Genomic DNA, 25,105 nt, shown 5'->3' with positions numbered 1-25,105 from the left:
CCAAAAAGTTATCAACTACTCAATATTATGTGACGTCTTTTGCGTTTGCTACTTGTGGTTAATTATGACGTATAACTATGTTTTCAACAAAGAGGCTTCTTAATTCTTCTTCATACTTGTGTTACATCCCATTCATTTGTTTATGAAAATTCCTCATCATCTCCACATAATTCATCTGGTCGTCAGACACTTCTTCAACAAGACATCTGCTCGTTATGTTTCTTATGACTACCATGAGATTAAAAGAAATGTTCGTTCGATGGACGCCAAAATGTTTCGGTATGTGAGGTCGATCGCATTCTTTCCAACGAACAAATGTTCACTTCCTATTTTTAAATTGTCCTGTTTGTCAATACCGATTGGTGGATATCTGGTCCTTAGATACCAAAGTTAATTTGGTTTCGAAAATAAAAGTAATAAATGCATAATTAATGAATCACTTAACATCTTACCATGTACTTCTATTTATACCTTTTATAATGAGTTTTTTTTATTAATGTTGACCTAATTAGGGTCCAAACATGACTAATCACGAGTCGTTAACCACAATAATTTTATATGAGTTAATCCACTTAGCCTTGACCATTACAATAATGTACTTTTAATCTAGTGTGAGCAATTCCAATTATTTTACTGATTGACAACCCATTATATAACAGTTGACCATAGAAATATTGTATAAGGAGAATATATTTTTTTATTTACTAATTTATCCCATTTTTGAAGTTATAAATTTATGTACGTTTTATGCTTCACCCTTTATCTAAAAACTCGTTCTATTTAATTTCTATTTTTAAACTAAACTCAAAAATTATATTTTTAAATACAGAATCATTATGTTGATATGTCATATATTTTTTTAATTGTTAAATATACTCTTATTATATATTTTTATATATTTTCTATCATTTACTTATTAATAAATATAATTTTTCTTCTTATTTTCTCAAGAACTAACTCACTTCTTAATTTTGTATAATTTCATTATACTTTAAGACTCATCATTTTCTTAAATAACACTACTTAAAAATAAATTTTGATATTTTTAACTTTTAATGTCAGAGGAAACTCTTAAATAACATTACTTAAAAACGAATTTTGATATTTTTGACTTTTAATGTTAGAGGAAACTCTAATGTCTTAGCTAAAGACGTTAAATTGACGTCGGAATTGACAATGAACATCCAAGAACAATAGTCACGTGAGAGTTCGACATCCCTTATCAAAGGGTATCACAACAGACCGACGTCATTTCTACCTGAAATTAGGTAGCATTTGACGTTTGTTAGTGAGAGATGTCAGAAGACGTCAACTATGGTATTGTCTGATGTCCTTTAATGTTTGTTAGTGCTCTAGCAGACGTAACTAACAGACGTCAAATGCTTTTTTTTAATATTTCTTTTATATTTACCATTTACTAAAACATGAAAAACAAAAAACATTCCAACACAACTTAGAAAATTTCCAACACATATTATATATCAAAACTAAAGCTATTAACAAAAATTGTAACTACAAACACTAAAGCTATCAAAACTATTATTAAAATAAAACTAAAAATTTCATAATAAAAAGCTTGTCCTAAAAAATTTTCAAGCAAAATACTAATGCTATTGTGGGTCCTAATCAAAATCTTTTCATTCATTACTATCAGGATCCTTTTCTCAAGTCCAGTGAAGAACTAACCCTTGAGGTTTGGTATGATCATAGATAGGACAATAATGAAGAGTTTAAAGAGTGACAAGAAGCATAAAAGGAATAGCATAAGATTTTCTCATATTTACATTTTGCCTATTCTAGTTTCTAGTTTTTTTCTCTTAGTTTGATTGTAAAGAAGCTTATATATTCTTCTTTTCTTTAAAGTGCAAGCAATGTGGGACTTCACATAGCTTGGACTTAAAAGAAAGAAGAATAAATAAGTCTCTTCTCATTTTATCTGTTTGTATTGCAAGTTATCTTATGTATAGTTTTAGTTTTGATATTTAGACTAGTTAGGTAGGTTATATATCATTAGGAAGTTGTAGAATTAAGAGATGTGGAACTTAAAATAGCCTTGAGAGCTGCTGTCTAGACTTATAGGGATTAGATAAACTGCACTAGTTGTTAGATGTTTGTGTTTTCAAATGAGCGTTTAGGAAAACATTTAATAAAGAAAGCAATAACACAAGTATGGTTTGCTCCAACTTGAGTTACGTCTAGTTCTTCCTTAAGACCTCTTAAGGGGTTTAACTAATCTTTTACAAAGGTTATAACAAATATCAATCACTTCTGGTTTACAAGTATTTTCAACCACTTCTGGTTTACCAAATATTATCAACCATTCTTGGTTACAACCCTAGACAAATTGTCTAAAATATTTAACTCCATTGAGTTAAACAATACACGTGTTTGAATTCACTTCTAAATCTACAAACACAATCAATGTGTTTTTGGTTTATAAGTACAAATTTAAATAACTCTCTAAGAGAGGATATATTCAATACAATCAAATATGAAAACTTGAAAAGACTTTTTCTCTTTAAAAGAAAGACTTACACGATGTAAGCTTAGAAGAAGAATAGCAACGTAATGATTCAAAGAATTGTTGTTATCATCTTTTCTTCTCTTCAGCGAGTCCTCTTTATATAGCCAAGAAAGATCCATTAGTCAAAGAGAGTTGACCTCCTTGAGAGTAGGTTTCGAGTATGAAAATTTGTACTATTATGCATCTTGGAAAGAACAACATTGCTTTAGTAGTAAAAGTGTGTACGACTTTGGAAAAAGCATAAAGCTTTAAGGAAACATTCCCAGAATGTCTTCCTATCTCTTAACGTCTTTCTGATCCATGCGTAGAGCTTTTGAATAAAGCTTGGTATTGTCATTATATGCATAAATAAAGAGAACAAAAGCAAAACTACAAAGAAGTAAAGTACATGCATTTAATGTGCTTACGTTTAGAGAGAATTTAGGCATGATTCATAGTATAAGCGTTTAGCATAAGTCTGTGCTTTTAAAATAGTGTATACACAACGTTTAACATTGCTTGTCTTTAGATGCACTTTTTATTAAAACATAATTTTTATCCTTTATAACTTCAGAAACGTCATTGTTTACCTTGTGTTTATAACATGTGTTTTAAGATTCATTTCTCTTAGATGCTTTACTCATTGAGTGATATTTCGTTAAGAGTTCTATGTTAAACTTCAAACTCGAGTTGCTAGATAGTATAATCTATCTAAACAATCTTGTCTTAACAAAATCATCCTCAAAAGAATTGATTTCCACTGCTAATGGTGACACAACCTCTGTTGTTGGAAAAAGATCCTTAACTTTTACTAATAATTTTACTTTGAATTCTGTTTTAGTTGTTCCATCTCTATAATATAACCTTTTGTTTGTTTCTCAAATTATTACAACCTTAAATTGTATTCTTATTTTTTAGCCTAATTTTTATTTAAGGACATCAGACCACACAGACGATTGGTTATGGTGTTAAACAAGGAAGATTATACTACTCGGACTTGTTGTAGAAAGATTTTGGAAAGTTAAAAAATGCTTTAATGGTGTAATTCTACCAAACAGAAAGAGGAAAATGAAATGTGGCTATGACATCATCGCTTGGGACATGCTTCATTTAGTTACTTGAAAAAATTGTTTCCTTTATTATTTGCAATTGATGTCTCCATTTTTTGTTGTGATGTATGTGAACAAGCAAAAAGCCATCGTATTGCTTTTTCACTCGGTTTGAATAAAAGTCTTGTTCCTTTTATGCTTATACACTCAAATGTTTGAAGTCCTTATGAGATTTCTACTTTAAGAGGATCTCGTTGGTTTGTTACTTTCATAGATGACTGCACAAGAATGACTTGATTATGATTAATGTAGTCCAAAGGAGAAGTGAACTTGATATTTCAAAAGTTTCACAACATGATTGAAACCCAATACAATGCAAAGGTTCAAGTTCTTTGTAGTTACAATGATGGTAAATACCACAATCTAGGCCTCAAGAGATACTTGAAAATACATGGGATTATTCATCAAACTACTTGTCCTAATACATAACAAAACAGTGTTGTCGAGTGAAAAAATTGACACTTACTAAAGGTAATACGTTCTTTATTATTAAAGACTCATATGCCTTTGTCTTATTGGAAAGAAACTCTTACCGTGACAACATATGTCATAAATTAGATCCCTTCTAGCTCTAATGAGTTTCAAAGGCCACTATAGGCTCTCATTAACAAAGTGGTTACCCTTGGTAGTATAGATTTTCCTTCCCATGTTTTTGGTTGTGTAGCATTTATTCACATTCAAAAGAATCCAAACAAATTGGCACCTCGAGCTTTAAGATGTGTGTTTCTTGAGTATGCTATGCACCAAAAGAGGTAACGCTTTTAACATCTTCCGTCTAAACGAATGTTTATAAGCATGAATGTTGTTTTCCATGAACAATGTATATCTCTTTAGAATCGAATCATTTTATAGAAAGGACACTGAAATTCTAATCATGCATCTCTACAAAAAGAATGTTGATAAAAAGATGAATCTACATTTAAATGATTAACAAGACAATATCTTCCCTTCAAAATTAGACAAGTGTAAGCAAGTGGTGACTCTATTACAACATTAAAGCTATACAACAAGGACATGGGCAAAGAAAGGAGGAGTTTTACAAGTAGCACTTCCAACTTAAACCTAATTAAGGACTGTCATCATCTGAACTAAAATCATCTGTCCTCCTATTTGCAATTACTGGAGAAATTCTTTGACGAATTAAATCATGAGCAGGAGGAAGATTATCAGAGGAAGAAGGTTTTCTAGAATGATTAGGTGTTTCTTGCTTTGCACTTTTTGGTGCTGGCTTCTTTGGTGGTGCAAGTTGTATCTCCTTGCACACCTTATCCAACATTACTAAGAAATCGCGTACTATGTTAAATAATCTCAACCCTTCATCCTTCCCTGTATCCCCATGAAAGTAATCACCAGTGCTCTTCACCAGACCCATGATTTTCTTCTCCTCTTCTAGCAAACTTTTGACATCAGCCTCAGCTTTCTCTACGAAGCTCTTCACTGTCTCACAAAACCCTTTATCACCCTTCGTATTGCTCAACTCTTTGTTTACAAAGTCTCTTGTTTTTATCAGACCATGCCCTACTCTTGAAGTTGTTCCTACCAACCCATCAGCATCTAAAGCTGCTGCTTTCTTCACGCTTTCAAGTTCAGTGCTTAAATATGAAACCACTTGAAGACCAAGTTCACGATAGTGGTCATCTGATTCAATCGAGACGTCCTCAAGAAGGTCATCTGTTTTTACGCTGGAGAAACTGTGATTCTCTTTTGCCATGCGTGCTGCTCTTATGCCCTCAGTGCGTACTATCTCTTGAACAACGAAGTGCAAGAGTGTGGTCTTCCCATCTACTCCTTTCACATCAGATAGTTTCAACAGTGTATCAAGTTTGAATGCTTGTGCACCACCACGAAATGTCCCATCGTTCATACGATTCCCAGTTTTCAGAACAGCTTCAAGAAGTTTCAGGAATAATCGACTACTTCTCAGCTTTTTACAAGCAACCTAACATCATATGAAAAGTTAAAGGAAAATTAGAAGGGGGTTTGGTTTTCGTAGAGGAAAAGGTGGAATCTGGAAATCATACCTCTAAAATTGCAAAGGAATCTCGTGTACTGGTGAGATCCTCTTGAAGAGTACCCATGTAAATTAATGCTTCCATTCGTTTAAAAGAACAAGGAATGTCAACTATGGCTTTAAGGAACCTATCTGCAGGGGTGAGTTGGGCTAGATTACCACTGAAAACTCTAAGCTTAAGTTCTTCGTCCTGCGTGGGTGCCATCTTCAACAAGGTTTGAAGGAATTCTGTGGGAAGCTCATTTCCTGATCAACCAAACAATGATTTAAAGATATTATGCTAGTAAAACTGTCGAGAATAAACTATTTTTGTTTTACATTTCTCTTTATTGTTGTCATCTTTGATGAATCTAACATTAATATCATCATTGTAGAAAAAAGTGCAAGTAACAAAAGAGTGACCTTCAAGAAGTGCATCACAAACTTCATCTGCGGTGACATTCAATGCTTTTAATAGAATAGACAAATTCTGTGCTTTCTTTGCGTTAACGATTTGTATAAGTTGGGGAGTTGGGGAAGCCTCTTTTTTTGGTTGGCCCTTTCCTTTTTCCGTACTCGCAGAATTAAAGCCAAAGAGTGTCTCGATCATTTCTTCATTAAACCTATAAAACATTCATCATTAAGAATATGAATAATAAAAAAGAAATTGAAGTTTAGGAGAAAGAGATGTTGGGGATGTATACTACTCACTGGAACGATCCTGCTTTGAGTTGATTCCATACCATTGCTTGATCGTTAGCTTGAACCTTATCCCAGAAGAAAGGCTTTAACTTTGTTTTAGGAACATACCCTTCACCTTCGTAATCGGCTTCCTCAACAACCTTTGGATTGGAAGGAGCTCTTGCATGACCTGCACCACCACCTGGCGGTGGAGGAGGTCTAGGACCAGCACCAGGAGGACCAGGCTTGGCTCTAGATGGAGGTGGTGGTGGAGCTCTAGGGCCTTTTCCAGGAGGAGGGGGTGGTGCTCTAGGGCCAGGGCCGTGGCCAGGAGGTGGAGGAGGTGGAGGACCAGCACCGGTAGGCTTTGGTGGTGCACGAGGAGGAGGAGGAGGAGGTGGTGCAGAATTAGAAGTAGAAGGAGGAGATGGAGGAGGTGGAGGAGGTGGAGGAGGTGGAGGAGGTGGAGAAGGAGCAAGATCTGGTCTTCCAGGAGGAGGTTTCAGAGGAAGAAGATCAGACCTTCCAGGAGGAGGAGGAAGAAGATCAGGCCGTCCAGGAGGAGGTTTCAAAGGAAGCAATCCATTATTTGACACTGCTCTCCCAGGATGAGGTTTTAGTTCAAATGATGCTCTCACAGAACAACTACCAACTTCTCCTGATTCACTTTCATTCAACGACACAGAGTTTCTCTTCTCATCAACTGATCGAATACTCGACGACTGAATACCAATTTCTCCTTCTTTCATTGAGCTTTTGAATTGAATATTACTGTTCGAAGAAGAACCTGTAACATTCAACTACATATTGTCAAGATTATAGTGCAGGTAATATATATAAATATATATACATATCGCTTCAAGAATGAAACTTTTGTATTACCAACTGAGTAGTCATTCATGCTCATGCTTAGAAGGGGTCTCTCATCATTTTGGCTGACTTGTCCACTCCCACAACATCTATAACAACATAAAATGACAAATACCACAGCTACAACTGCTACCACTAGAGGTATTGCCATGCTAGTTCCAGATGCTTTTGTATCTTCTTTAACTTTAATGCTTATATGTAATTCATGTTGCTTGTTCGCTGTTTCTGATAGTTGCTTTGGAAAAATTTGACCCAGATATCTTCTAGATGAAGGTGACGCCGGCATGTATGTTGAATGCCAGATCTTAGAGGCATCCTCTTCCTTCAGAGCATCAATTGGAAAATGGTTTTTTCTAAAACACTTAAGAACATTTTCCTTTAATTGAGGATAACATGCATTGATCATCTGTTGAATGTTTTGTCTGGCTACTGAGCCAATTTCTAAATTAACTCGATTGCTGTTTCTGCAAGATTCCTTTGAGAGGCATAAGACTTCTTTCTTTAATCGAATCAAATCTTCCCAACATATGATCCATAATACCTTTGCCTGTGGTCATGAAACTATAACCAATTTCAGAGTCCATGTACATATCTATAATAATTTAGTAATGAAATGAGTCTTACCGTATCCTCAGTTAACAGTCCAGATGAAGGATCAAATAATTGTCTGATGAATTCTTCTTCAGTTTTTTTCTCTTCACTGCTCACTACGACCAAAATATGAAAAACCAAAATGCTGCAAAAGATAACCTTTATGATACCCATTTCAAAGTGCTTCATCTTCTTCGTATTACATCAAGCTCTAAACCAACAAGTATGCAGGTTTCCATTGTTTTCGCAATCAAAATTATTTTTCATCATACACCGTTAACCCGTTACGATGATCACTGCCTTGTCAACACAAATTCCAAACCAAATATGTTGTAACTTGCACAATTCTAAGATCATACATAATGAACCAAAGCAAATCCACCTCTTTCTATCTTCTCCAAAATTCCCGATTTCTTATCAAATTGGACCTTCAACAGCTTGTTATAATAATTATAATAACAAGAAATGCAAATTCAACATCCTGCAATGGATCTTGCACATGGCTGATTCATCAAATTCAACGCAATTACAAACGAAAAAGAAAATTTAAGAAATGATCGTTTGTATTCTTTGCGTGTGATAATCAAAGGAAAGCAAACAAAAAAAACACGTGCTAGCAGATCAATGCAAATAGACCTTGTTCTTGTTATTGTTGATAATGAAACATGGGAGAATGTAACGACAACCTTTGTTGCTGTAATAAGGATGAGTTATAGTATGAAGTTGATGAATGAGATTTTGTGCTTTCTGGGTTACGATGCGATGATGAAAAATTTGTTGGCGCCAGAAACCCTAGCACAAAGGGCCGTCCTATCAATTTTTCTGGATTAGGACATTGGCGCCTACTGTCCAACACAAATTCTCCTTTTTATGTTTCTTTCTCTTTCTCTCTCTTTTTTTCTTCTTCATTTTTTTTTTCCAATTTTTGTTCTTACCATTTTCTAATTTTGTGGAAATTACATCAAAATTTAAGAGCCATTGTAAAATCACGCATTTCTTATTGATTTTACAATAATCTATAGAATACATAAATTAAATAAATATTGATTAGCTATAGCTATAAACTTTATACCTTATTAACCTTATATTTTTAATTGGTGTATGTGCAATTCACAATGCATTAAGAAATACATTTCAAAATTAAAAGGTCAGACAAAAATGAAAAAACAAGAACTGGATCGATAGTATGAAGTGGTGGCATATCTTTAATATTTAACCACCTTATAGGGTGAAATGGTTATAATTGTTTTAAAATATTTTATTTTTATTTTTATTTTTAATATATGATATCGTCATCGTATAATTGTAATGTTTAACTTCTAAATTATATGAATCCTGTATTTATTTTGTATATAAGCTATAAAAATTCTTATACATGTATTCTTTTAAATTATATTAATTTTTACTCATCATATAATTGATTTTTATTTGTTTAATTCCTATGAAATGTAAACATATTTTTGTATTAGACTAAAAAATGACCTCACTAACTAATTTTTGTGGAGGTAATAAAGGAAAATAAGAGTTATTTGAACGATAATTTTTTTGTGATTTCTTAAATAATATATTTAGGGGTTTGTTAGTTCTATACGGATTAATATGGGAACTTTCACAGTACCATAAATTATATATCTCAAGTAAGTGTAAATGTGTGTTTGATTTAGTGCAGATTAAATTAAAATATTAATTAATGTAATTTTAAATAAATGATATTTAATTTCATTGCGAAAAATTGATTTTTAAGTTCAGGGTTACTTTTAAGTTAAAACAACCTTCAATAACATTTAAGCTGAATAAATTTTTATACTAAATATCACTAACAACTTATTTTTTAAATAACATTATTCAAATGTAAATGAATGTATGTTAAAACTAACTTCAATAAGAATGCAATTTATAAAAGAAAAACATTAATGACACAAAAAAATGCACATGAATAATAGTTAATATATATTTTTAAAAAGTAAAAATAATAGATAATACGAGAAAAAAATAAAAAAGTAAATAATAAATATAGATAAAACAAAAGTGTGTGTATATATATATAATTATTCTTTAGAAAGTGCATTTAGAAATATTTATGAAATACACACTAAAAAAGAAGAAAAAGTGTTCCACAAGAGACAAATAAACCAAACCCTTTTATCCCTGGTATGATTTTTTAAAGAACAATCTTATTTGAACATATACATACATAATAAATGTCAAACATCTCCTTAAAAATGGTAATGCACCACTCTACCAAAACAATTCTCTTATCCTATGCTCTGATTGAACATGTTCTTGGTTTCCAAAATGCTGAATTTTTGAGGTAGCTGGTTGAAGTTGGTTTATCCTAACTCAAAAGGTAATATGATAACTGATAATGTTATCACCACCGCCCTAAGGACCCCACCGTCCAAAGTGCCTTCACTATCTGATGTGCTGCAAATTCTAACATCCATCAAGTAGATTCCAACACTGCCTTTGCCAAAAAAGCTACTCCATCAGATGCCCCATGAATGATTACCAATGCTCCACAAGTCAAAAGTTTTCAAAAATGCATCATATTTATATGCATGTATAACATTTTTGATATACACCCTCTTTTTATTAAATTATGTTTCACAGATATAGTTAGAAATTATCTTAAAATGTATATAAGAGTGGTTGGTTTAAGTACTTCAACAAAGAAAAATGGATGAAAGGGTATGTCACCAACTGTTTGTGGAATTTTCTCTGATACACTTTTTTTTTTTGTAGAGATGCTCATATGGATTGAGGATGTGCATCGAGACAACACACATCCACTCCTAACAAGGCATGAAAAATCAAGATTCCTTCCACACAACTTTTCTGTGTGGATGAAGAATCTGAAGTTAATGCTATGAATTTGGTTGATAACACAATTGAGAGGTTGGAAAGGACTTATTTTCTTTTGAGAAGATTAAACAAGTGAATAGGAGCAGTAGAAAGTTTCATAATGACACTTGTAACAGTTTAACTTTGTGATGATGAGCTAGAAAAATGGCAACTGCTTCTTTATCTGCTGTTGTTAAAACATGTCACCATGGCAAAGTCCTTTGTCTTGATTTTATCATATGCATGCACTCTGCAACAAGATAGCATCAATTCTTCATGCCTGGCACGTGACAAACAGGTAAATAAGCCAGTTGCAAAGTATCTAGGCAGAGAAAAAGAGCAAGAAAGTTTATGCTTGTCGGTGCTCAATCTTTGTATTCAGTAATCTTCAGTTGGAGTTTACACAGGACAGAAAATGTACATATACGTTCATGATTCATTGAATAGATCAAAGCATGCCCCACTCTAGCTCAGTGATTGGAAAACTCTTGCCAGAGTAATAATATGATTTGTACAGCTTAAGATAGAACATGAAAGTTGAATCCCTTGCATTCATGTAACAACCAGAAAGGTTGAAGATATTGCATGTTTGGGAACTACTTTTTCTTAAAAAGTTGAAAAAGATAATGATTATTTCTTCGAAATAAGCTCAGAGAACCAGTAATGATGGGTAGTAAATAATTCAGTAGCCACTTAAAAGAATGACTGAGGTTGCATAAACATTATATATTATAATGAACTTAATTAAGCCAAAAATCATTCCTATAAGGGTTCACAGATTCTGCTAGAGCATCTATCAGTTGTCAGAGGACTTTGACTTGATTGGTATCCCTTTCCATTTTTCACATCTTGTGTTAGACAGCCAAAATGCATAGGGATACCACATATCCTTTAGCTATACGCAATATGCCTGACATGGTTTCTCTTTTGATGGAAGAAAAATTTAGAAAAGAAAATATTCCTTCCTTGCTTTACAGCCCCCAAATATGCCAAAGGAATTTGTTCTGTGTTTCATTAGATGGTTTCTCTTACACTATAAGAGAAAGGCAACAAAACTCTCTCTTCACCAGAGACTCACAATTATTCAGTTTTCCTAGCATAGATGACTAGTTCTAACAAGAGGCTTGAGGTTCAAACAGAAGATCAAACTCCACATAAATGGTGTGTTTCACTGGGAGAAGAGCCTTTCAAAAGATTCTTCAGCCAGACTAATCCAACAGTGCACAAGGTTTTTGGTGATGGATCACTTTTCAGTCCACTGTTGTTTGGCAAGTTCTTTGATCCTTCTGATGCCTTCCCTCTATGGGAGTTTGAGTCAGATGTATTGTTATCTCATTTAAGGAGCTCCGGCCAAAGCACTGTGGATTGGTGTCAGACAGCTGAAGGCTACATATTAAAAGCAGAAATACCGGGTAAGGCAAACAGCTTTTTAGTTACCCTTATATTGTAAATTGAATATATGTTAAACAAATTATGCTACAATGAAACTGCCCCATCATTTTATAGATCTGAAAGACAAAATAGGATCTCAGAACTGGAGGAACTATATAAAATTTGCAAGCACCTAAGGAGAGAGAGCCTTTACCTTGCATCAAGAATTTTCTTTTCTTGTACCAATGGGTAGTAACCTATGAATAAATAATATAGATTCTAACAGTGTAACACTGTCACCTAACTATATCTAATCACAAACTATCATGTATGAGTATGGTTTCGATTAGTTGATAGTGCAAACTGATGGATCTTTTAAAGTTTTGAGTTAAGGATGATGTCAATCTTTTATTATGAGATTAAACTCAGGTTTTGTTGGTGTTGAAACTTTCCAATGAATTTTCCTTCAAAAGATCCATCACAAACTTATATCAACTCATATCAATATGTTTATTAAAGTCATACCAAATAACGAAATAAATGAACTTGAGCCGATTGGAGTTGATGGGGCCAAGTTTCCATAGATTCAATTAAGAAAAGTGCTTAACTAGACAAAATTTCTGTGACACCAGTGGTTTGTCAAAACAGGAACTGGAAAAAATAACATTCAAGTCGTTGTTGATAAGGGGAAGGTTGTGGAAATTAGTGGACCGTGGAAGCAGCAAAGAGACTCAAAGGCCCATGACTGGAGGTGTGGCCATTGGTGGGAACATGGATATGTGAGAAGGCTTGAGATGCCAGAGGATGCAGATTGGAAGAATATAGAAGCATACATACATAATGACATATACTTAGAAATACGTATTCCAAAGAGCAAACAGGGTCGTGATCTTCCTCAGGGAAAGGATGTGGCTTGAACATGCAGAAGCAGTGTAAATTTAAGAAATAACAGGTGGAGACCAACCAGAGTTTCTCACGATCTAGTAGCAGCTCCTATGCAAATTAATACCAAACATTTAACAAAGTTATAAAACTCTCAAATCTCAAACTAATGTCAGCCAGCATGAGAAGGCCTTCTGATGATGTATAATACACACATATATATATATATATATATATATATATATATATATATATATATATATATATATATATATATGCCAGGAGAAGGGAATAAAAAGAAATTGTGGTGTATAAAACACAATGATTTGTTTCTTGTTTAGTACTAGAGTTGTTTATTAATGATTATTTTGATTGACAGTGATCATTGAAAGACGAACAGAGGACTTTACTATTGCAGTAAAGTTGGGAGGAATATGAGGAATAGCCAATGCAATATCATGATCCCCATCAGCATAAATTCCTGTAGAGAGTTTCAAGTTTTCTGATAAAATACATAGAAAATAGCAGAAAATGTTCATTCTACATGAAAGAATACTGTTTCATTGCTTGGTCTTAAAATTCATGATTTTGTAAGAAATTGAGCTGTATAGAAACACAAACTGGTAAGAATCATCTAAAAACAAAGTTACAAATTCATAACTATAGTTTTCACGCGCTAAAATCAAAATTGGTCACAAGTTGTGGCTGCTATCAGATGACTGGAAGATGTACTAAAAGCAGAAATTCTCATTCTTGAGTCCATGAACATATATATTAACCATCACAACTCCATTGTACATGCATATTTCAAAAGACATTCACGTTTGAGTAAATGGGTTGGTTGAAAAAATTTATTGTTGGTTGAACCAGAGCCTCATGACATTTAAAGGCATTATAATCCGACAGCTGTTTCACTGGGAAAATTCAACAAGATTTGGCACCACAAGTTACATATGTTTTCTACTCCTAAAAATCTCTTGCATTGTCTTCAGGGGCACCCAGTTTTTTACTTATCCACTTGCAACTTAAAGGAAACATTATTTTGTTAGTAATAACTGACATGATATAATAGACAAGAAATGTTGTTGTACAATATTGTATGGATTTACCTTGAACAGTGTCATGCTCCATCTCATTTAACAGGGTTCAATAATTCATTATGGTGGTCAATTAAGCATTGAAAATTGTGCCCTCAAAGCATGTGGCAACAAAGGAAACAAGATACAAAAACACCATGACAAGCACTACTCCTCCAAATTTACCTCATTCACAAATTGCATGATAATGACGACTTTGACGAAGGATTGCATAAATCAACATGGAAATTGAAAGAATCATCAGACTTAATGAAAGCCAGATAACTTTGCGACAAAGTATACTATTCTTAACTTCAAAAAGTTATATGAAAAGCACATTGCATATGTGAAAATTTACTCATTAAAAATCTTGTTAAGGTTTGTAGGACGTATGATGTTATAGATTGTTTTATAGTTCAAGATATAGTCTGTTTTGACAAGTTCGTTTGTCTTTTAAACATCTAATGACATCATATCGTCACCTCTATATTAAATGATAAATTTCTTCGCCAGTCATAAGAGATTTTCTCTACTTGATTTCTTCACTAATTTAAGTGTGATATAAGAAAATTAGATATAACAGTTATTTCTATATAAATAGGATCTTTTTATTAACAATTTCGTAAGCGAGTAATATTGATGTTTGTAACTAATGATAACATTGTGTGTTTTTTTCCTTAATTCTCCGTAGCTATTTTTTGCGGATTTCTTCTATTATTGTTGTTTTTGTTTTGCTATACCCAGTCTAAGTAAATTTGTTTAAAGTATTTATATAAGAACATTGATGAACCACACATCAACGTAATTGTGGTGTGTAACGAAAAGGGGTAGTTACTTGGACAAATGTACCCTAAAAAGAGGAGATTAATTAAAACCTGACACTAACACAGCCCACAAAAACGTTAAAAAGGGAGTGAAATTGGATATCTTACATGGGCATTGGTCAAAGAAATAGAAGGGAAAAATATAGCAAATGAGGTCAAAACTATTTATGAGACGTGTTCCATGCTTCCGACCTTATGAGTGAAGAGACCCAAAATTAACCTGGTTGCGTATGATTTATGAAATATAACTGTCCCATAGGCAATTTTTTGCCCAGCATGTAAATGCCATTAATTGGATACAGTTTCGTGTAAGCCTTAAACTTTCTAACACACAATTAACGGCTTTTGAAATCGCTCTGACAGAGACAACTCAACGGTTTCGTGTAAAATAATCAAAAGGTAGAATTCTCTTTGCAAAAGCAATGTTAATATTTTCTTCTTCACCAAAATAAACCAAATATATTCAAAAAAATAAAACAAAAGATGGAGATGCGGGGTATCGATCCCCGTACCTCTTGCATGCTAAGCGAGCGCTCTACCATCTGAGCTACATCCCCATGTTGTTAATGCTTGAAATTATTATTCTAATCTCTAAGATTAATTAGCCAATGATAATTTCAGTGTAAATGTCATCAATTTTGAATTTTGAAATGTTAAACCAGCTATGAAGACAAATTTGTAGTTTCTTTCTACATTTGTTTTTGTGGTTTTCAGTGCTTTTGAGTGATGAATGAACTCTTTTGTTTATGATTATGTTTGCAAACTTGTTTTTGTTTAATCTTTTAACACATTTCTCTCTCTCTAAATTTAGTTTATTATGAATAGTAAAAACGGTTGTTTGTATATTTTAAAATAAAAAAATGTAATTGAAATCATTATTAAACATTGCAACCAATAATTTATAAAAAAACTTTAATTTTTCTTTTCTATATATACAAAATATTGGGGAAAAAAAAGTTAAATGGGGTAACTATAAGAATTTAATAACATGTATGAAATGATAAGATTTTGTCTTTTACTTTTAGAAAATGAAATGAATTTATGAACTGAGGCAACTAAAGTCATAAATGATTGAGCAAGACAATCATGATACTATAAGTCTCTTTGTGTTTGATGCTCTATTCCTTTCATTACCCTTTTACAATTTTCTTATCATGCTAAACTATAAACTAAGAGAAAACTTAAGATTAAGTTTAAATAGTGAAATATTTTTGATAGAAGTCTAATGTTTACTATTATTAAAAATAACATTAATTTAGAATATATAAATAAATGTAAATTTTACTTTATAAATAAAATTAATTTAAAATATATAAATAAATATAAATTTACTTTATAAATTAGTTTTGTAAAATTAAATTAGATTTAAAGTCTATTTTTTAATAATTTTACATATAATAAACTTTATTTTAATGTTTTAAAATAAATTAGAAAGAAATTTAGTTTACTAACATAGTGTATTCTTAATCCTCAATAGAGTACAATACCAAAAAAAACCTGGACTCAAACAAAATCAAACAGAACAAAACATTTAGACATGTTCTTCAGTTAGGTCAACCAAGGTTCAACTTTCATTCTAAATTACTAGCTAGATTTGAGTATAATCTTCAGTTCATGACACTTGGAGAAGCCACTGTGCAGATTACTGCAGGCCAACAAGTGCAACTAAAAATCTCTACACGAGTTGATTTAAGTTTTAATTTGTCTACTAATTTGTCCCATTACTACCTTGGAATTGTTAAACTAACATTAACCCCAAAAGCTAAACTGAATAATCAAACTCAATGTACTCAATCATGTGAAAGTCAAAGGCCACACATAAAAAAAATGATGCCATGCCATTTATAAACCAACACATTTTAAGGTAAGTATACACTTTGTTATATGTAGTAATTAATTTGTTTGTGACCAAAGCTTTGTATAATACACCCAAATGATAATTACAATGTCAATAATTATTGGAAGATGAATGAGTCCATGGAGCATTAAATATTCAATACTTACTAAGCAATCATGCAGTTATTACTCATCACACCTAACTCATATTCCTTCCTGCTTCAAACAAAGACTTGCTAATCAGCTTTCAGAAATTAACCTTTCCAGATACTTAAGAATCAAGCACGAAATTGCTTAACAATCTAGCAAAGCAAAAGTACACTTCTTTTTTTTCATATTTAGCTAAAAGTATAAGATTTTAAATTGTGGTTGAAATAGTCTCTGTGAATTCATTACAACAAACACACACTAACACTGTGATTATTGGTAACACAGACCAATACTTGATAAGAATTTATGCAAAGCAAGAGCAAGAAATGGTGTGTGATTTATGTATTATTCCCTTGTAATTTTGCCGACAATGTGAAAGGGCAAGATCCGAACATCTAGAGTGAGATTGTGACACAAAGAATTTTGAGCTTTATTCTACTTAACATGGACAATGATGTCCACTACTATATTATTATTGTAGCAATGCAATGCAATGCAATGCAATCAACACGCTTAGGACAAAACTTTATTTTGGTGCATAGAGAGAGGAGGATAAGTCAATTCAAGAGGCATAGTTGAAGAAGAAGCCTCAAAGAAAAGAGGGGTCATAGGAAAAGGACAAGGAATGCAGCTCAGTACCAAGAACTGAATGGAAACACCAACAAACAACTACTTGTGTTGAATCATCTATTGTACCTTCTTCACTGTTTCCCTTTTTCATAACTTGCCACTTTCACAGATTTTCCTGCCTTATTAACCCCTTTTGCCAAATCAAACTCAAAATTCTTAACTCTCTTCTCACGCAACTCAAATATTTCTTTAGTGCTCTAAGAAGAAGTTTGCAAAAAATTATATTTAATTAATTAGGATTTGGATGAAGTTCTGTTGGATCCTGCTACAGCAGTGAATGAACTAATAATGGTAATTAATCTATTCCTTATTTTTTATTGGTTTAAACACTGTTCAAATGGATTTTATTCATTTATTTGTGTCACTAGTCTATAGGCCTGTTGCTCCTGCAGTTTGGGAATAAAATTAATTCTGGGATCTCTCTGATTTTACATTTTACTGTCAAGAAAATATTTCTTTCTCCAAATCATTTTACTGTGCTGAAAAAAAAAACACATACAAGAAATTATTTATGCTTTTCAAGTTTAGTTAAAATGCTGAGAAAAAAAATTATAGGTACAGAAAAAAATTCACCCAGTGCCATTTTCTTAGATAATGAAATGAAAATAACAAGAGGGTTTATATGGTTTACCTATATGTTTTGTAAAAGACTGTATATGAATTTAAGGTAAATGGATGCATTTCGTATTCTTGAAGGTAATTTAAGTGCTACCAAACCATCACTTTCATGCAAATATTACACATCCTTTTCAATTTGTTGAAGTCTTCATCAACAGGTATTTTATAATTTTCAGTCTAACCCTCATTATAACAATACAACAAAGGCAATACGTGTGGTTTGTATAAGATTCTTACAAGTTAAATATTAAACTTAAAACGGTTGCGGTGGTATGGTAGAAAAAAATAAGTTACATAAAACTATTTAAAATCAGTGAAAGAGATAAACTTTAGTAAATATTTAAATTTAAATTTCTTGGGGTAGTTAATGAAGTGCATGGAAAAACGAATCTTACACGTGATGGGCAGGAGGTGATTTAAAAAGTTGAAAATGGGAGGCAGTAAAAATCTAAACTAAGTCCGGACTGACAAACAGTACCAAACACAACACAACACAGATCTACAATCTATTGGAAGTCCTCTTACCAACACAACAAGAACAATAATCCATTAACACTTTTTCACCTCTTTTCTTCTTTTTAAGGATCCACCCCCATTTCTCTATCTTCTCTCTCTTTATGCTCTTTTGTGTTTGTGTGTGTGTGGATTATCACCAATCTCTTCTTGCAAAAGCAACTTCCTTTCATCTCTTGTTAGCTTTCAACACAATCCATGACATGACCCCACAACGCTAGTTCTCTCTCTCTCTCTCTCTCTCTCTCTCTCTCTCTCTCTCTCTCTCTCTCTCTCTCTCTCTCTCTTTTTTCTTTTTACTGCAGTTTGTGGAGTGGTGAGCTTCAAAATGGAGACCATGAACTAGAACTGGTGTAAACCATTATTCACATTCACTCCTTCAACCTCTTCAAGGTTCAAAGGTACTTTCTTTCTCATGCCCATGATTTGTTTTCCCCTTTTGCACCTCTTTTTCAGTCACGGGTTTGTTTGTTTGTTTCCCTTAACACATCCTCAGTGCAAGTGAAATGTCACGGTTAAAAAAGTTATCTTTTTGTTGTGTTTTGCCCAGTTTATGGGTGATGAACTCCTCATAGACAAGGACCAGTGAGCTGGGGCAGAGAGAAGAGATGGTGGGAACACCTATTAACGGAAGAACAAGGCCAGCTTATGGTGTTGTAAATGGTGGCCATGATCTTGGCCCCAGTAGTGCTCCACCAAGCAATGCTGGTTCAGATTATGGCGTTATAGAGTTCACCAGGGAGGATGTCGAGGCCCTGCTGAATGAAAAGGCCAAAAGGAAAGACAGATTTAATTATAAGGTTCGTTGAAGTCTGTGGCTTGATGGTCATTGAGTTCGTGTGATATCTGTTTTATTTCTAGGTTGCTTGTTTTGGCTATTTATGTTTGAGATCCAAGGGGTGTCAAGGTTTTGGTCCTTAATTAGTGTATGCTTCTATATATAGTAGTGCTACATGAATTATTTCTTGGTTAGTTATCATTATCTTATGTTAACATCAGGTTTTGTGCTCTTAGGAAAGATGTGAAAATATGATGGATTACATAAAAAGGCTGAAGGTTTGCATCAGGTGGTTCCAAGACCTTGAGATTAGCTACTCACTAGAACAAGAAAAATTGAAGAGTTCATTGGAATTAGCTCAGCAAAGATGCATGGAGATAGGTTGAGTTTGGTTCTCCTTTCCTTGTTTGGAAAATCATTATCAAGTTTCTGAACTAATGCCGTTAGATTCATTTAATTTCAGAGTTGTTACTCAAAATCAAGGAAGATGAACTAAACTCAATTATTGTTGAAATGAGACGGAATTGCACTTCTTTACAGGAGAAATTAGTGAAGGAAGAATCAGAAAAAACAGTAAGTGAGATTTTCAAGTCAAGTCAGTGGAATTTCATGGGTGAATCTTTTGGAGCAACATGCTACGTAAAGGTTAATATTTGATAATAATTCATACTTATTATCTTTGAAAACTCTAGGCAGCAGCAGAATCTCTTGTTAAGGAGAGAGAGGCCAGGCTTAACTTTGAGAGGTCACAGAATACACTTGAGGAAGATCTTGGAAGAGCACAACGGGATCTCCAAAGTGCAAATCAGAAGGTAAAATAATATCAGTCTCGATTCAATATTTTTTATGCTTCTTATCTGATGCTGTTAGCTGTGTCAGGAATTATTCTTATATCTAAATGTCTGTATTAATGAATTTCTACAGATATCATCACTTAATGACATGTATAAGCGGTTACAAGATTACATAACCAGCTTGCAGCAGTATAATGGAAAACTTCATTCAGAGCTTTCTACAGTTGAAACTGAACTTAAGCGTGTGGAGAAAGAAAAATCTGCTGTAGTGGAGAACCTTACTATGTTAAAGGGCCAGCTTACTTTGTCTATGGTGAGTCTGCTGCTCTGAAGTGTGAACTGTTTCAATTAAAAGTCTAGTAGTCATGTGTGAGAGAAATATAGTTGATACCTACAAGTCTGCAACTCTCTTAATGAGCACTGGAATGTGTAAAGTGCATTTTTTTGTTGGTAGAGATGGTTGGGAAGAATCCAATAACTAATTTATTCTTGAATTTTTGCTAATGGGCATGTTTAGATGAAAATGACACTTCTAGGATGCATTGAATGCCATAGATTTTTGAAAAACCTTGTTTTTAATGACTTGACTACATGTCTTCCTGGCCGTGCTTTTTCTTTCCTTTTTCATGTTGCTATTTCACGAGGGTTGATCTTATTTAACTTAATTTCTGGGTTTGCTAGAATGACGCTTGTAGAGTTCTTGAGCTCTTCACACAAGAATAAGGTGTATTTTTGGTTTGGTTTAGAATGGTTTGTAGTTTAACTAAACTCTCTAGGTAAACGTTTGCTGTTAAACAAATTTCTATGGTTCTTCTAATGATAATTAGCCTTCACTGGTAGATTTTCAGTGGGGGAATTTCTTCCTCCTAAAACATTAACACATTACTACGTTGCTAAAGTCTTTTCAAGTAAAAGAACGCAGAAAAAAAGGGGTTTACCTTTTCAACTGATTGCTCAGCTGAATGACCATATAGAGTGGCAGTTTGTGTAAAAGTTGAATTAATTTTGTCGTAAACTCAAATTTTCTTGTTGCCTGTTTTACAAACCTCTGGAATCAATTCCTCCACTGTGACATATTCCAATGTAAAAATCTATGGTGGTAATTAATTTGGACACACATACCAATTACCTTAAACGGTTAAGAGAGAATTTTATAAATGCCAATTTCATCTGAATGTAATCCAAGCTGGCCCTATATCCCTCCTTGAACCTGGCATAAATGCATTCAATCATCGCAGAAGTCCTTGCATACAAAACCGGATGCTGTGTGGTTTTTCATTTGTACGTTTATTTTGGACATTGACACAAAGCAGGAACCATATGATCTTACGGATATCTGCTGAGGTGTGTGTGCACGTGTGTTTATCAGAGTGCTCTGAAAGATCTCATAATAGTCCTTAGTGTGAAGAACTAGAGATTGATAAATATTTGAAAGCTTTTTTCTCACTGGATTTAATTTATTGAAAAAGTTGTGGAGTTTTAAGAGTTGATGTGATGTGCGTTTTATCTTTCTTCAGCATGTTCTTATTTATGTATTCTAACGTACGTAAATGTGGATATGTTATTACTATCCTTCCTTGGAATTCCAGAAGCCTGTTTTACTTATCATGCAACTAGTATCTTAAATAGTTTCGTTGGTTGGTTTACTAGTCTTCTCAAGAAGAGGCCACAAAACAGAAGGATGCCTTGGCCAGTGAAGTTGGATCACTTCGTGTTGAGCTGCAACAAGTGAGGGATGAGCGGGACCGCCAACTATCTCAAGTGCAAACTTTGACTACTGAATTAGAGAAGTCGAAAGATTCTACGGAGAAGTCTTGCTCCGAACTGAACAACTTGACCATAAGAACAAATGAACTGGAGGTTGGTTTAATCTTGTTCTTTTTGGTAAATGTCACATCCTACTGTTGTTATTGTAGAAATGTGATGATTTTCCTGCACAGGCAAAATGTGCTTTGCAAGATGAGCGGATAAAGGTGCTGCAAGAGAAGCTCACCACTGCAGAGGAGAAACTGCAGGTAATGAATGAGGCATAAAGTTAAAAGAAAATGAAGTCCCATTGGACTTGTGATATGATACATTGGATTTTTGTTCCTTATTAGGTTTCTGACATATCTGCAAATGAGACAAGAACAGAATTTGAAGGTCAACAAAAGCTTGTACATGAGTTGCAAAGGCGTTTGGAAGATGCAGAATATAAAGTTATAGTAGGAGAGAAACTGAGGAAAGAATTGCACAATACGATTTTGGTAATTCCCTGAGCCAAATTTCATTGGTGATGGAAAAAAATAAAACAATATGCACATCATACTAATCTCTGATTTTACAGGAACTGAAAGGGAACATCCGCGTGTTCTGTAGAGTACGGCCTTTGTTACCTGATGAGGCTTGTAGCACAGAAGGAAAGGTTATATCTTATCCCACGTCCATGGAAGCTTCTGGACGGGGCATCGAATTGACACAAAGTGGTAAGTCTCATGATACTGAACTTGAAGTTGCTCTTTTATCTATTTGATGTATGTTTATTACATACTATAATTTAACAATGTTGTAACATATATTGCTATTTCTATTTTAGGCCAAAAACATTCTTTCACATTTGATAAAGTTTTTGCACCTGATGCGTTACAAGAAGAAGTTTTTATTGAAATTTCACAGCTTGTGCAGAGTGCTCTTGATGGTTATAAGGTAATCTCTTAAAGTTTGTCTCTTATTCCTTCTATGTTATTTCAACAATTGAGTAATTGCTAGTCAGATTAACTGCTAAAAAGGCATAACTGCCTTTTTTATTATTTTTGTTCTATAATCAGAAAGACTTTTGAGTTTTGATTGATAATGTGTTATAATGGACATTTTCTTTTCCAGGTTTGTATTTTTGCCTATGGTCAGACAGGATCAGGGAAAACTTATACAATGATGGGCAGGCCTGGACATCCAGAAGAGAAGGGCTTGATCCCTCGTTCACTAGAACAAATATTTCAAGCAAAACAGTCTCAGAAACCCCAAGGCTGGAAATATGAAATGCAGGTGATATAAAGTACAGTTTTTAGTTATTCATGTAATGGATCATGAATTTCAATGTTGAGGTCTAAGAAGGTTTATGCTTCTTAAAATTTGACAGGTGTCTATGTTGGAAATATACAATGAAACCATTCGTGATTTGTTATCTACAAATAAGTCATCATCTGATGGAACACCAACACGTGTGGAAAATGGTACTCCTGGGAAGCAATACTCCATCAAACATGATGCCAATGGAAATACACATGTTTCTGATCTAACGGTAGTGGATGTTCAAAGTGTAAAAGAGGTTGCATTTCTTTTAAGTCAAGCTGCTAACAGCAGGTAATTACTTCATAATGTTCTTTTATTGGTTTCTAGTGCTCTTTTTCAATGTAGCTATTGTGGCCATGTTATATTGCATATCCCAGTTATTCATAGTATAGGATCAAGAGAAATGAGCTACTAATTTTGGAAAAAATAACATGACATAGTTCTAGTGCAACAAAATACTTTGATACATTTACTCCTAGAAGTTAAAATCCTTTGCCTTTGGATGTTGAATTTAACTGTATTGGTTTTTCTTTTAGATCTGTGGGCAAAACTCAGATGAATGAACAATCTTCTAGAAGTCATTTTGTATTCACTCTTCGAATCTATGGTGTGAATGAGGTATGGTTGTTTCTCCTCTGATAAAAGTTGAACCATTTCATAAACTCCGTAACATTCTAACATGTTTTCACATTGCAACCTATGTTGTACTTCTAGAGCACTGATCAACAAGTACAAGGCATTCTAAATCTCATTGATCTTGCTGGAAGTGAGCGTCTTTCGAGGAGTGGCTCAACCGGGGACCGATTGAAAGAAACTCAAGTAAGTAAACTCATGATGTTTTCTATTTCAAATAGCATCACTTATTTTCTTTCTATTAATCTAAACTTTCTTTGTATTGTAATTAGGCAATAAATAAAAGTCTGTCATCATTAAGTGATGTCATATTTTCCTTGGCCAAGAAAGAGGATCATATCCCATTCAGAAACTCAAAGCTAACATACCTACTTCAGGTGATTATTCTTTGTTCATACTTCAAAATAATCTGTAGTACATAGTTATATACTGTACATTAAATTCAACACAATCTCATGAGGGACTTCCATGGTATACATTGTGAGAATCCCTTTATTGTAATTTCTATGTAAGAAACTATTTCATAACTAAAATATATTTCAACTATAGGAAACCAAAGAAATCATGTAATGTAGCTGGGATATTAGACAGAAATCAGTTGATTGATAAACAAAAATTTCAATGCAGCAGTTTTGACAATTTTACTGCATTGAATGCTTCTTTGTTGTTGTCTTGTAATCATTTGAGGTGATCTGATTTGTTGTGTTGGATACAATGTTGAACAGCCTTGTCTTGGTGGAGACTCAAAAACATTGATGTTTGTCAACATCTCTCCTGACCAAGCTTCAGCAGGAGAGTCACTGTGCTCACTCCGGTTTGCATCAAGAGTTAATGCATGTGAAATCGGAACACCACGCCGTCACACCAATGGACGACCTATAGAATCTCGCTTGACCTATTTCTAATCTTTACATACATCAATGAATGAATGAATATATTGTTTAACCTATTTGTGTAATGGCTAATACAGCAAAAATAACTCCAATTCTAACATCAGTGATGTTACATTACATCACGTCTATAGATTGTAATGTATAGTGAAGAAGTTATTAAGTATTCATTTAGCTAAAAAGAGATTTCTCATTGCGGTAGTTTTTTTTTGCAATTCAGCTTGATCTTATATTCACCATTTCTTGTTACTCTTCTTTTTTAATCATGACACATGTGTCAGTCTCAGACATTTTTGGAATAATTATTTTGTCAAACGTGTTAGAATCAAAGTAATAATCATTGTTATCCTGAGAATGTTTCATACATCAGACATATTAAATTCAATCTCCAAATTGTTATGACATTCTCTACTGTGGAGCTAGTCACGTGCTTCTGTACTTTTCTGTTCTTAAAAGAATGGTTGGATTGATTTT

The 25,105-nt window shown here is 33.4% G+C and overlaps 3 protein-coding genes and 1 non-coding gene across 4 annotated transcripts; 2 read left to right on the top strand and 2 right to left on the bottom strand.

Moving 5' to 3' along the window:
• Nucleotides 1–4,530: 4,530 nt before the first annotated feature.
• Nucleotides 4,531–8,587, bottom strand: LOC108333259 (formin-like protein 5). The gene is made up of 7 exons (XM_052871172.1): nt 8,431–8,587; nt 7,778–7,889; nt 7,166–7,700; nt 6,314–7,070; nt 6,026–6,225; nt 5,634–5,869; nt 4,531–5,551 (listed from the first exon to the last, which is right to left on the bottom strand). Exons 3-7 carry the CDS (start codon nt 7,557–7,559, stop codon nt 4,679–4,681), a joined length of 2,460 nt encoding a protein of 819 aa, XP_052727132.1. The 5' UTR covers nt 7,560–7,700; nt 7,778–7,889; nt 8,431–8,587; the 3' UTR covers nt 4,531–4,678.
• Nucleotides 8,588–11,380: 2,793 nt separating this feature from the next.
• Nucleotides 11,381–13,619, top strand: LOC108333411 (21.7 kDa class VI heat shock protein). The gene is made up of 2 exons (XM_017568842.2): nt 11,381–11,997; nt 12,605–13,619. The coding sequence occupies exons 1-2, from the start codon at nt 11,688–11,690 to the stop codon at nt 12,871–12,873; spliced, it is 579 nt and encodes a 192-aa protein (XP_017424331.1). The 5' UTR covers nt 11,381–11,687; the 3' UTR covers nt 12,874–13,619.
• A 1,603-nt stretch (nt 13,620–15,222) lies between these two features.
• Nucleotides 15,223–15,295, bottom strand: TRNAA-AGC (transfer RNA alanine (anticodon AGC)). The gene has a single exon. It is a non-coding gene; the product is annotated as a tRNA-Ala (tRNA).
• A 3,158-nt stretch (nt 15,296–18,453) lies between these two features.
• LOC108334460 (kinesin-like protein KIN-14N) lies at nt 18,454–24,933 on the top strand. Its single transcript, XM_017570322.2, has 17 exons — nt 18,454–18,886; nt 19,036–19,285; nt 19,500–19,644; nt 19,727–19,836; nt 19,956–20,075; nt 20,188–20,370; nt 21,708–21,917; nt 21,998–22,072; nt 22,157–22,303; nt 22,384–22,522; nt 22,633–22,742; nt 22,920–23,081; nt 23,176–23,399; nt 23,645–23,726; nt 23,823–23,927; nt 24,014–24,118; nt 24,467–24,933. The coding sequence occupies exons 2-17, from the start codon at nt 19,094–19,096 to the stop codon at nt 24,644–24,646; spliced, it is 2,289 nt and encodes a 762-aa protein (XP_017425811.1). The 5' UTR covers nt 18,454–18,886; nt 19,036–19,093; the 3' UTR covers nt 24,647–24,933.
• Nucleotides 24,934–25,105: the final 172 nt, after the last annotated feature.

The sequence above is a fragment of the Vigna angularis genome, chromosome 11, assembly GCF_016808095.1.
Source record: "Vigna angularis cultivar LongXiaoDou No.4 chromosome 11, ASM1680809v1, whole genome shotgun sequence".
NCBI lineage: Eukaryota > Viridiplantae > Streptophyta > Magnoliopsida > Fabales > Fabaceae > Vigna > Vigna angularis.
This window is presented reverse-complemented; position numbering and strand designations above follow the sequence as displayed.